Consider the following 13,457-nt stretch of genomic DNA (forward strand, 5'->3'; position numbering starts at 1 on the left):
CTCAGCTTTGAATCCCTGCAGAAGTGTTGTCCTATATTTGAACTTTTTTTATATGGAAGTAGTGAAATTATTTTAGTTTTTTTTTTTTTTACAACACTGCAGAAAGGACTGGTCTTTGACACATATTATTTTCATCTTGTTCATATTATATGCGCAGGCCGCCTCTATTGTTTTAAAGACTCAGCCCATGCATCTAATTTTCAAACAAAATGTTTTAAACCCCCCTCCCCCCCACGGCAGTGTAAAATAAAAAAAGGTGAGAGGAAAAAAAAAAGCTTTTATTCATTGTCTGTGAAGCTGGATGTCCTCGTACAGAGCGGGAGGACGTCCAGTGTCATTTCACGGAGTCAACTAGAGGCAGTCTTCAAACATTCTATAAATATTGCAGTCTATCAAAAAGGGTTAAGAGAACAGGAGACACTGCACCTAGATCCCAATAAAAACAAAATAGCCAAACTGAAAACAACTTGGGGATGTTTTTTTTTCCTATTTTGGCTATTTTGGCCTACATTTTGAAATATGAATTCACTTAGAATTCCCTGCAAATTTCACGTCGTCACACTTTGAATGAGGAGGTCCAGAGTGCTGAAAATCTGCTCATAGCGCATTAGTTGTGTGTGTCGTCATCCCACCACCACCGTTGGCAAGAGCGTGATCCAATGCCGAGGGACATGGGCTCAGGTAAGCATAAAAAGTCTTTCATAACCCCATATTTGGGGGGAACACGAGCGATAGTGTTAGGAATACAGTTTTGTATTTCTAACATTATCGTTTTCCTTTAAATTTGAAATTCACTTTAAAACATTGAATTTCTGGCAATTTTCACTTTAGTAGACAACCCTATTAGTGCTTGTTGTTTTACTTACATTTGGACTTTGTACAACATTAAATGAACTTGGAAAAGAGTGTTAAAAAATATCTTCTGAACTATTACTGAATGTTTCTCTGTTATGGCAGTTTTTGAGTATGCCTTCAATGATAAGTAAGTATCCTCTGCATTGGAATCAATAAGGTTTTATCCTTCATCCCATCATACAAAATCCTAGCAAACCCTGATCGTAAAAGAAGCAATATTGTGTTGGTGATGATATATACTTTTCTGAAAGTCTTAATCATAAAAAAAAATCATCGATCTGTGTGTTTTTGTTTGTGTTGAGGTGATTGTATTGTGTGGATTTATAGCCAAATCTCTGTAGCTGCCAGTTTGTTGGCTGCTCTTTCCTATTCATTTTGTATTGTGACTCTCTGAGGGCGTGGGTATATAACCCCATTTTCAGTACGAAAATGCCTCTTACCGACAGAAAGCTACAGTCTTCTGTCAAAAAAAAAAAAAAATCATACCGACACGAACATAATGACAATGGCTTTCTCTCCCACAAACTTTAGCAAAATGTTAAATTCCCTCAATTTGCGGTTTAAATGACCAGAATGTACATCTCAAAACAAGAAGTATGTTTTCATATGCTACAGTCATTTTTCTCTTGTTTGTTCTTTTCCTCTCCATGACTTGTTGCTGACATAGTTAAAAGGTGGATAAGTTAAAAAACAAACAAACAAAAAAAAAAAAAAAAAAAAACACAACTTGGATTTCTTGGGGGAAAACAGCACATAGAACTTGTCAGAGAATGCAAATCCTTTGCTTAGAATGACGAGTAAGTGTTAAGTGTGCTATGAATATCACTTAAAGTTTATTATGTTAATTATACTAGATGTGTGGCGCAAAACATGTCAAGGGTTTTCTGCAGCTCAAAGTTTGTTTTGCACTCTGAACTTTATGAATACATGTTTCAAAGAAACTGCAACTGTGATCCTGTCTTTGTAAACTGTTCCTTGCATCTGTTTCAATCCTTTGTGGTATTACTACTTAGGATGAAAACCAGTTAACCACATTTAAATAGTCTAGTTCTAACAACAGTCTAATAATAATGTTAGGTTTTAGTTTTTTTTATAGCAAATTCTAGATGTTCTATGTCACCACTAATATGTTCTAATTTCCTACCACCCACTTTGTTTATTTTCTCCATTCATATAGTATTTGTCTCTACAAATATTTTTTTCTCTCCATATTTCCATTTTCCGTACTTGTTTTTATCCCCAAATATGTTTCTCTGTTGTTTACACTATTTATCCCTCGTATATTCAGTATTATAATATTAGTACTTGCTATTGGGAACATGTCATGAAAATGGGAGTCAATGCTAAAGGGGCAGAGCTATGCTTCAGGAAGCTGCAAAATTTTAGATTTGCTTTAAGAAAACTGCAGCTTTCTGCAGTATATCCCTGCCCTCTAAGCCATACCCCTCCTCTTGATACCTCTTTTTGGTTGCGCTACACTGTATGCATTCCAATCAGGGAGGTGGTTTGTGAAAAGAGAAAGCAGGGCTAAAGGGACAGTGTTATGCTGCAGAAAGCTTCAAAATGAGTGAGCATGTGTACAATTTGGTAGTTGCATTCAAAATGACTGAGCGAGTAGATGCAACAAATCTGCATCAAATTATGCGTTAAGCGTTGAACATTCCTCCATGGAAACTATTCGGTTAATTCAGAAGGCTTTCGGGGACGATGCAAGTGTGGCACAAATGCTTCAAAGATGGTCAAGAATATGTTGAAAGTGATCCACGTTCTGGAAGGCCTGAGACTTCTGGCTTTTTCCAAAACTAAAATCACCTTTGAAAAGGAAGAGATTTCAGACCGTCAATGACATTTGGGTAAATCCGACTAGGCAGCTGATGGCAATTCCAACAAAGGATTTTGCAGAGTTTTTTGAACAGTGGAAGAGATGCTGGTAAACCTGTGTGAGGTCCCAAGGTGCCTACTTTCAAGAGAACTGAGGCGTCAGTTCTCTATGTACAATAATGTGTCTTGCATCTTGTAGCTTCTTCAATAAACGTCTCTATTTTTCACATTACATGGCTACATATTTTCCAAACAGACCTCGTGTGTGTGTGTGTGTGTGTGTGTGTGTGTGTGTGTGTGTGTGTGTGTGTGTGTGTGTGTGTGTGTGTGTGTGTGTGTGTGAAATTATTTATTTTTTCTATATATATTTATTATTTTTTAAATAAACTAGAGAGATTTGCATGTGGAGAAAACATTATAAATATGCTGCTAGAGCTGCAACATAACCAATAAAATGTATAATAATTGATTATGAAAATCTTTGTCAACGAATCTCATGGGGCATGTTTACTCATTGCAATACTTCTTTTGAGATAAAACATTTTATTAAAATTGCACTTGGAAAAGCCCTAAAGAAAAGGGGGGTAGGGGAGGGGGGTGAATGAAACACATTGTTTTAATTAATATCCGTTTTTTTAATATAACATTTTTACCATTAATTGTAAAGCCCTTGTGGTAAGTTTTTCTCTTAGCTTTGCTTTAATGTTGCAAAGTATGAAAGCAGAAAATAAGTTATGTGCCAATGATCTAGAGCAGGCATAGGCAGAAATTACAGCCTGGACTGCACTTCGCACTTGAGAAACCTACAACATGGCCAGTCAACTAGGCTTGTGTATAAGAAGATTGCTTCACAACCGGTGGGCTGAAATACCAAAGCACAATTTTCAGCTCACACAACCCTTTCTGGAGACGTTTCTAAAGTGTTCCTAGAATTGTGGCATACATCCAATGGACAGTGGGATGTGTCTCAAATCAAGACAGACCTACCTAGGATCTAGGACTATTGGAAGTTATGCTTTCTAACTTCACAAACTATGTAACGATGCATATTGGGGTGAAGATGGAGACTGGCAAAATAAGATGGGCTGAATGACTGATGTGGATGATGCACTTTAAATGGAAAACCATGTAATCTGCCTTCCGCCTACAGTCACAAATTTAAATAAATAAATCTCACTGTCCCCATTTGCAAAACAGAGTGAAATATTTGGAAAACGTTGTAGCCTGTTTAATTCCTTGATGTACTTGTATGTAAATCATTATATTAAAGGAGCATTACAATCCCATAGACCTGTATGCAGTTACCACTGTGGGTCCCTCTTTTCATTCTTCATAATGGAATGGTGAATGGGGCCAGCTTACAAAGTATGCTCATGGTTTTGTGCCCTAGCTGATGACCTTATTTTTATATATTAAAAAATTACTAGGAAACCCCTTATTATCAAGTAGATTTTACAAGTAAGGTTGGTCAGCATTGGTGGTACCAATTCCACCCTAGGGCTTAACCCTAATATTGAATGATTAGATTTCAAGAGGTCCCAGAAAGAGATCCCTAGATTGGTATTTATAAGGAACACTTTACAGTCCTTAGAGTAAATGCAGCTGTGATAGAATGAAGGGGAATAGATACTATTTAGTAACAGAGTAATTCACTTTGTTACTTATTCAGTAGTTAGGCTTTATTTATTTGTTGCCAAAATGAAAACTGACATGAAGTGTAACTCTGTTTACCAAATAAATTAGGGTGTCTATTAACGTAATGGGAGTATCAATAATCGCTATAAAGAATATGAATCAGACTCAGATTTCTACGTCTGTTTTATAGTAATAGAATACAATTATCTAGTCCAATCCCAGGGTGGGGTCTACTCTCAACAAGGAATAGGGTAGGGAAATTCACTAAGCGGTTACTTCCCATATAGACAACCTAAATGGGGATATCAAGAGAGTATTGTCACATTAAGGATGCTAATTATAGAGAGGGGAATAGGGATAGTTGTAGGAGGTTACAGCGTCCACAGTGAGGGGAAAGTGGTATCAAGGAAAATACAATACAAAAAGGAGTGACTCCTATATATCTTCCTGCCTGCACCTTAATAGGTGCATAAGTGCTGTATAGATCCATTGCTGTTCTGACAAATATACTAGCTGCAGCTACCTGCCAAATGCTAGGCTAAATAGTACATCGCTCTTAGTTCTCCCTGTCTGCACCTTTGTGGGTGCCAATAATATCAGCTACCATAGCTTCAGCTACCTGCCAAATGCTAGGTTAAATGGTAGAGTGAACTTCTCCTAGTTCTCCCTGTCTGTACTTTCATGGGTGCTAATAATAGTATGTAACTCGGTTACTCCTATTCTGAGTCACCAATGCCTTCCGTATCTATCCTTGTGGCTATCCCCATAAAATTCCCTGCAATCTCACCAACACCCTATTAATTAAAATAGTGAATATGTGATAAATCGGTGCATAGTGCAAGTTAAAATAAAATTAAATAAACCCAACATGCGTTTTGGTGCTCAAACCGCACCTTCGTCAAAGGAGAGACCTTATTTTTAATTCTTTTATGGTAATATTAGGAGATCTGTGATGTTTTCTTAAAGGAACACTATAGGGTCAAGAACACAAACATGTATTCCTTTAAAAGCAGGGGTCAAGTCCTGGGGAAAAAAGTGTGGGAACTCACCCAAGATCCACCCCCCGCCCAATAAATAAATTATACACTCGTATGCATATATAAACGCGTGCACACACATTCACAGACACACACACACACACTCACAGAAACACACAAAGTATTCATATTTTTTTAAATTTACAAATGTCCACCCAGCCCCCCTACCTAGAGAGCTGGCGTAGACCTGTCCCTGGGGCCCAGGGGGCTTCAGTGAGGCGGGCAGCTGTCTACCTGTCAGACGCGGCAAGGGAACTGTGTTCTCTCTGATCTGCTCCCTCGCGCTGCGCAGGCTGTCTATTGATGCCGGGAGCCGGAATATGACGTCATATTCCGGCTCCCGGCATCAGCAAACTGCGTGCGAGGGAGCAGATCAGAGAGAACACAGCTTCCTCAATGCATCTGACGGGTAGACAGTCGCCCGCCAGGGGGGGGGGGGGGGGAGGGATCCTTCAAGTGGCCAACAGGCTACCTCTTGAGGCCCCCCATGACCAGTGTAACACGGGGGGCATTTGGGGATGGCATTTTTTGCCGCCCCCTGGTTAGTGCCTGCAGGAGCAACGGGAATGGCGTTCCGGCTGTGAAAAAAGTGCAGGAATGCTATTCCTACGCGTTTCTTACAGGACTCGAGCCCTGTTTAAAAGGTAATAAAACGTATTACCATATTTCCGGGTGCTCGTGCTGGCTCCACCCCCCACCTCCGTCTCTCTGCGCTGACATGCTGACATCAGAGTTAAATGATTTCGGCCAATACATAGGGAAAGCATTGGCTGAATGGACGGAGCTAAACTCCAGTTTGGCCAATCAAAACCACCTCTTAGAGATCCCTTGAATCAATGCATCTCTATGAAAAAATGCGGAGATGTTGAACAGCAGTGCTGCACACTGTGCAGCATTGCCCCAGGAATCACCTCCAGTGGCTATCTGAGGAGTGGCCACTGGTGGTGTCCCTAGGGGGCAATGTAAACACTGCCTTATCTCTGGTGACTCTAGTGTCCCATTATTATTTTTATTTGAAGTGCAAACTGGAAATGTTGCCACTTATATAGAAATGAAAATCTTAATATTTTATCATTTGCAGATTGGGTGATTTTTCTTATTTAAAATGCTTTTGCGATAATAAACTGTCAAGTGGATTTGAGAGACAAAGAAATAATGCATGTGTCTGTTTATAAGATGTATTGTCTTTGACTTTTACAGATGTTCAAATCTGACAGTCGCTTCTATATGAACACAGCCTAAGATTCATTGAGTGCCACTTACAATTTGATAATTTGTGACCTTGGATTTTTAAAATGTTTCAGATTAATATAATCCTGTTGGCATAAAAAGAGGACATGAATATGCATATTGATCAAAGCCTAACTTTTGGCAGAACTCAATGGAGCTAAAATCTGTTAATTTATATAAACTATAGTTTACTAAACTATAGAAGTAAAAATGCACAGTTGAAAAAATAGAAGCACTGATTGTCCATAGTGTTTGTCAATTAATTCAGGATCATGGCGGTGGTAATTGAATGCCTGTGTTTATTAATCAGACACTGGATTGTAAGGACTTATTTTTGTGTATTTGTATCACACATCCATGTTACAGTGCTGCTCTCCATCTCATATATTCCTTATTAACCCCTTAAGGACCAAACTTCTGGAATAAAAGGGAATCATGACATGTCACACATGTCGTGTCCTTAAGGGGTTAAGGGTTGATAAGTATGTATGGCTTTAAAAAAAAAAAAAAAGAAAGAAATACCCCTCTCTGTCATTAGAGATTTTCCTAGAGGGTTAAGTCCTCCTCTACTGGCTGTCTATTAAAAAGTGTTTTAAACGCCGCTCGACGTCATCACGCTATGCATGAGGACCTCCAGAATCGCCAAATCCCTATAGGAAAGCATTATTTAATGCTTTCCTATAGGCAGGTCTAATGGGCTCACCCATTGCCGCACATGCGCATTAGGTCTCCCCTGCCGGCTGATGTCGGCGGGGGAGGACCATGGGCAGAGCCTGACCCTGCGCCAAGGGACATCCCCTTCAGAAACATTGGATGGGGCTTGGGAGGCAGAGGGGCACTGCAGTTATAGGAAAACGGATATGTTCTCCTGGCACTGGGGTGTCCCTTTAGGCTGAAGCAAGGTGAATTGTTAGTGTAGGACTCGCCTAAGATGTTTGTCTTGATGTGGCAGATGGACCTACGTCTTATAACCATTGCAGTGGAACTAAAAACCTCCATTTATATAAATATGTACAGGGATTTAGAATAGTTTGCAAGTAACTTTTTTCCTTTGGTTTTATTGTAAATAATGGGGCTTATGTGTACTATGGCCGTTGCTGCTGCCCAGGAGTACTGAGAATTTGAGCGCAGGACTTGTTTTTGTGTATCTAGATATAGTATGACATCAAACCCTATAATAAAGTAAAATATTGGAAACTAATTATTATAAATTGTTTCTTGTAGATACCCCAGCTGATGGTCCGGTGGCAAATGGGAGCTCATCTAATACAGCAACATTAAATGATGACTTGGATATTTTTGGACCAATGATCTCTAATCCTCTTCCTTCTTCAGCTGCACCTCCACCACAGGTAACAATCTCCTGCTACACTATTTGCTCTAGGTTATTTAGTTTGATGTGCTATTGTTGTAGTATTTAATTTCATAGAACCTCCACCATACAGTTTATTTGCAGTAGACTGGCATCTGCCTACAGGTGCATGTTTCTTATGGGCATTAGTTATGGCACTGTTAATGTTCATTTTCTGTATATTATCCCTAATCCCTACCTGTAGCAAAACAAACTGCATCTTTAAGAAGTGGGGTTGCAGTGGGCCACCCCTGATTATTTGTCACATACTATTTACTTTTTACATATTAATGTATTATATGGTAGTTATTGAAATGGTGATTTGATTTGCTAATTCAATAAAACCTTCTGGCACTGTGGGCGATTTCATATGTGACCTTTATATATGGCTTCAAATGGTACCTGTCGTTAAAAGTACAACTTAATATTAAAGGGTAGACAAATTTAATCTAAACATTGTGCTAGCTATCAGAAATCTAGATTTATCTAAATTCAGAGGTTAAAAACGTCTCTTTCCAGCTCCTCTCAGTCAGTTCAGTCTGTGCCAATCAGCACAGAGATAAGAAGGCTGTTATCATAAAACCCTCTTCTGTGCATCTCACTGCTTGAATTCAGCCTAAGTGAAAGCAATGCATTCAAGGGGAAGTAGGGAGGAGAGGCAGGCTCTGTCAGAGCAGTACAAGCATCAACATGGAGTGAGGAGAGAAACCAGCAGAATGATTTATTGCAGCAAATATGAACAGCTAATCTTAGAATGGAGAGAGAAAACACGTAAGTTTTATTTACACAAAGCCAACATAAAGTGTTGGTGATTTTTAACTTCTCAAACAGGCGTATGCAGGAATGGGGTGTCTTACCGCAAGTGTAACACCCACTGAAAACTCGATTGATGCACTCAGCAGGAGACAGCGTTGTATAAATAAATTCAAAGAAAAGGCTTTTAATAGTATTAGAGGAAGGAACATTTAATTGTATACCATGAGTCAAGCCAGATGGTTAGAAAACGGCAAACCTGGATCTGTCTCCGTGCACTCTGCCTTTTATTGTTGCAAATATGGACAAATGGAAGAGAATAGAAAAAAAAAACTTTCTTTAATTGTATTTTATACATTTGAGAGCCTTCATAATCACTGTGCCTAGAAAGTGTCTTTCCTACTGCTGATTAAATAGACATTTAGAAAACTAAGCCAAAGATTACTGGACTACTCTTTCTTCGTTAATTTCATTGATTACCGAGCACATGAAGTGTGTTATTTGGAATACTGTTTCATTGAGATTATATAAATATTATTAGTCTTCATGGGAAAATGTTGCTAGCTGCCAATACATTCATACAAATTTGAATCTATCTGTGTTATAAAGTCAAGCTGCATAATACAGATATGTTTTTCTAAAATAAATTTATTTAAAGCGGCACTGTCATGGCTGCATGCGTTTAGTTTTTTTTAAACTCCCGACTCCACTACATCTAATTTTCCTCCTAGTCACCTTCATATGCCCCTGGGCCCCTATGCCCCCCCCCCCTCTAATAACTGGCCCTCATGGTGGGGCATCTATTAACTAGCGTGGGTGACATAGTGTACCTCCCCAAACCCCTATCTATACCCCATGGGGGCTATTCAACTAAACGGGGGACATAGGGTCCCCCTTGGCCCCCACCCATGCGCTGCAGGTGGGGGCCCTAAATGACAATAGGAGGGGGGGGGGACCTAGTTCCCCCCAAGCCCCACCCATGAGCGGTGGGTGGGGGCCCTAAATAACAATAACGGGGGAGACCTATTGTCCTCCCCCCCAGGCTCCTACCCATGACCAGCAGGTTTGGGTCCTAAATTACAATGCGGGGAAACCTATTGTCCTCCCCGGCCGCCACCCATGAGAAGTGGGTGGGGGCCCTAAATGACAATGGGGGACCTATTGTCCTCCCCCCGGACCCCACCCATGGGTGACAGGTAGGGGCTAAATGTAAAAATACCCCCCCCCCCTCACCCAAATAAAATTAAATAAAGCCCTAACTTACCCCCCTTCACCTTAAAATAGTGAGGGGGAAAACAATAAAACTAAATACCTGTAAATAAAAAAAATTACCATTTGATGTATTCTTTTTTCTAAAACCTTCTTTTGAATAGCACCAAAAAAGGCAAAATAAAAATCCATAATACCTGTCGAACTTGTAAATAAAATGGAAAAAACCTTAGCGCCCCCCAAAAAAAATATGCTGGAAAAAAAATCCTGACGCTAAATAAAAATATATCCTTCACCCAGTGAGGGCATCGCGCAGACTGGGCTCCGCAGGGCGGGGAAAGCCTTCCTACGCCCTGCAATTTGACTCAGAGAGCTCTGATTGTTTGGTTTAAGCCAACCAATAAGAGTGCTCTGATAGGTAAATAGTGAGCCTTACAGATTGGTTACCTATAAGGCTTACTATTTACCTATCAGAGCACTCTTATTGGTTAGCTTAAACCAACCAATCAGAGCGCTCTGAGTCAAATTGCAGGGCGTGGGAAGGCTTTATAAGTTTACATTAACATTGAATGATACAAGCGAGCTGTGTATGTTTTGGTATACCACCTTTTATTTGTGTATATGTTGTGTCCTACAGAGACATCACTAGGATGGAGACAAATATTTTTTATGTCTCTGTGTTTAAAAACTGCTGTGCTACTCCCCGACCACAGTTTAAAGGGACACTATAGTCACCATCACAACTACAGCCTAATGTAGTTGTTCTGGTGAGTATAATCATTGCCTTCAGGCATTTTCATGCAAACACTGACTTTTCAGAAAAAGGGCAGGGTTTACATTCCCCCCTAGGGACACCTCCAGTGGCCACTCCTCAGATGACCATTGGAGGTACTTCCTGAAGCAGTGCTGCACAGTAGGCAGCTCTGCCGTTCAGCGTCTCCACGCTCTGCATGGAGACACTGAATTTTCCTCAGAGAGATACATTGATTCAATGCATGTCTATGAGTAGGTGCAGTTTGGCAAAAACAGTGTTTGGCCACGCCTTCTTAGACACTTTCAGGGAGAATATTGAATTGGCTAAAAATCAAGGAGGCGGATCAGGGCGGGGACAGCAGCGGCGGACCTGCCTGGCGCTGGATGCAAAATTTGCATCCAGCGTGCAGAACGTCCATAGGAAAGAATTGGGTAATGCTCTCCTATGGACTGTTAGAATGCACGCGCAGCTTTTGCCACGCATGTGCATTCTGCTTCACTCGGGAGGAGAGGTCACCAGTGCCAAGGGAGCCCGGCGCTGGCTTAAGGTAAGCTGCTGAAGGGGTTTTAACTCCTTCAGCGCCACGGGAGAGGGACCCTGAGGGTGAGGGTCCCCCAAGGATGACATAGCGTCAGGAAAACGGGTTTGTTTTCCTGACACTATAGTGATTCTTTAAGATCACATACACACTCCACATATACGATCTTCATTGTACCCCCATTCTATAACTCACTCAAAGCCTCCTCTCTCTTCACTCCTTCCTTTGGTCTCCTTCACAGGACTCTGTCTCTTTAATGTAGGCTTGGATGTGTTAGGGATTCCTATAATTAAATCATCCAGGTCCACAATAATCCATGTGTCTCAGGTACATGCTGACAGCTACTCTGTTGACTTAAAGGACCACTATAGTGCCAGGAAACATACTCGTTTTCCTGGCACTATACTGCCCTGAGGGTGCCCCCACCCTCAGGGTCCCCCTTCCTCCTGCCGGGCTGGATGGAGAGGAAGGGGTTAAACTTACCTCTTTCTCCAGCGCCGGGCGGGGAGCTCTCCTCCTCTTCGCTGGATGCGCATGCGCATTTACAATGCTTTCCTATGGACGCTGGCGTCTTCTCACTGTGATTTTCACAGTGAGAAGCACGCAAGCGCCTCTAGCGGCTGTCAATGAGACAGCCACTAAAGGCTGGATTAACCCTATTATAAACATAGCAGTTTCTCTGAAACTGCTATGTTTATAGAAAAAAGGGTTAATCCTAGCTGGACCAGGCACCCATACCACTTCATTAAGCTGAAGTGGTCTGGGTGCCTATAGTGGTCCTTTAATGTGGCCTCACACTGGCATCACATGCTCAATAGCTGTCATTTTACAGCCAAGCTGCATGCGTCATCGTCATTAACCTGACTACCAGAGAAACAATGAGGGGAAACAAGTGCAGATTCAGTAGAAATGGCAGTTGCTGTATCGTGCTTGGCCCTGTGCATCCTTTTGGCTTACATTAAATATGGCACAGAGGATACTTGTATTATGTTAAAGTTAATTTATGCTTGTCTTGCCACTAAGCCAGATTATCCATAAGACAAACTAGACCCTTCTCCTAATTATTCCTTTTTATGACCTTGGCCAAATGCAGTTTCAATATGCCCTGTAAAAGTCATGTTAAACAGTGGAGGTGCTGTACCACAGATGTTAATTTAAAGGGGAACTTTCACCTAGTCTGGAACACCGTTGATTAAACATTTAAAATTCACCTATATTTTGTGTTAACCGGATAAGCTCTGTGTTTTCTTTTACATTTTTATTAAAAATATATTGGCTAATGTAAAATTTGCCCTGGTTTTGCCTTGTCTGCAAAGGAGAAATCAAAGCATTGTTCTGTATGCTTTCCCTATGCTGACTGCCAGACGAAAAGGACAGAGCTTATAACTATCCTATAACTGGGTACCTCCATGTTGGCTCCCTGTTAATTATTAAGAGCTGTTAATGGCTATATTTAATTTTCTTTTTTCACCCCTTCACCCCCTTTTAAAACCAGTGTTTATGCTTATTAATAGATTTCTAAATATATAAAGGAACACCATAGTGTAAGGAACGCAAACACGTATTCCTGACACTATAGTGGTAAAGTAGATTTAGGTCACCACCCCACGCCTCCCCTTCCCCTTTTTGCAGCAAGTAAAATTTTGTCCCACTCCAAGCTTGCCTTGCTGCGTCTGGCCCCACCTCACTCTGCATTCTTGGCGAAGATCAATATAATGTTTTTACATAGGAAAGCATTGGGATGCTTTTGCGCATTATTATTATTATTGCCATTTATATAGCGCCAACAGATTCCGTAGCGCTTTACAATATTATGAGAGGGGATTTAACTATAAATAGGACAATTACAAATAAACTTACAGGAATGATAGGTTGGAGAGGACCCTGCTCAATCGAGCTTACATTCTATAGGAGGTGGGGTGTAAAACACATTAGGACAGGAATTTGCTATCAAATAAGGTGGGCTGCCCTTTAGGAGAGAGCAAGATACAGGTATGTGAGGTAAGGGTTAGTCTTGGAGGCCATAAGCTTTCCTAAAGAGATGGGTTTTAAGGCACTTCTTAAAAGATGCAAGACTAGGGGAGAGTCTGATGGCGGTAGGCAGGCTATTCCATAGCGCATGCTCAACAAAATGCTGCACCACTCAGCATCTCCTCTTACAGATGAATCAATCAATGCATCTCTACGGGGAACGTTCAGCGTGAAGATGCTGTGTCCAGCACTGGACTAGGAAGCATCTCTAGTGGTCGCCTGAGTAACTGCCACTAGACGTAT

General features: G+C 40.8%; 1 protein-coding gene across 2 annotated transcripts in view; it reads left to right on the plus strand.

Moving 5' to 3' along the window:
- The window catches only part of SMAP1 (small ArfGAP 1), a 319,946-nt gene that overhangs the window by 281,145 nt on the left and 25,344 nt on the right, over positions 1 to 13,457 (plus strand). For both annotated transcript variants that reach the window (XM_063442978.1, XM_063442979.1), the window contains one exon: positions 7,803 to 7,930. In XM_063442978.1, coding sequence (XP_063299048.1) covers positions 7,803 to 7,930 — 128 coding nt within the window. The remainder of the gene's footprint in view (positions 1 to 7,802; positions 7,931 to 13,457) is intronic.

This window comes from Pelobates fuscus, chromosome 2 (genome assembly GCF_036172605.1).
Source record: "Pelobates fuscus isolate aPelFus1 chromosome 2, aPelFus1.pri, whole genome shotgun sequence".
Lineage (NCBI taxonomy): Eukaryota > Metazoa > Chordata > Amphibia > Anura > Pelobatidae > Pelobates > Pelobates fuscus.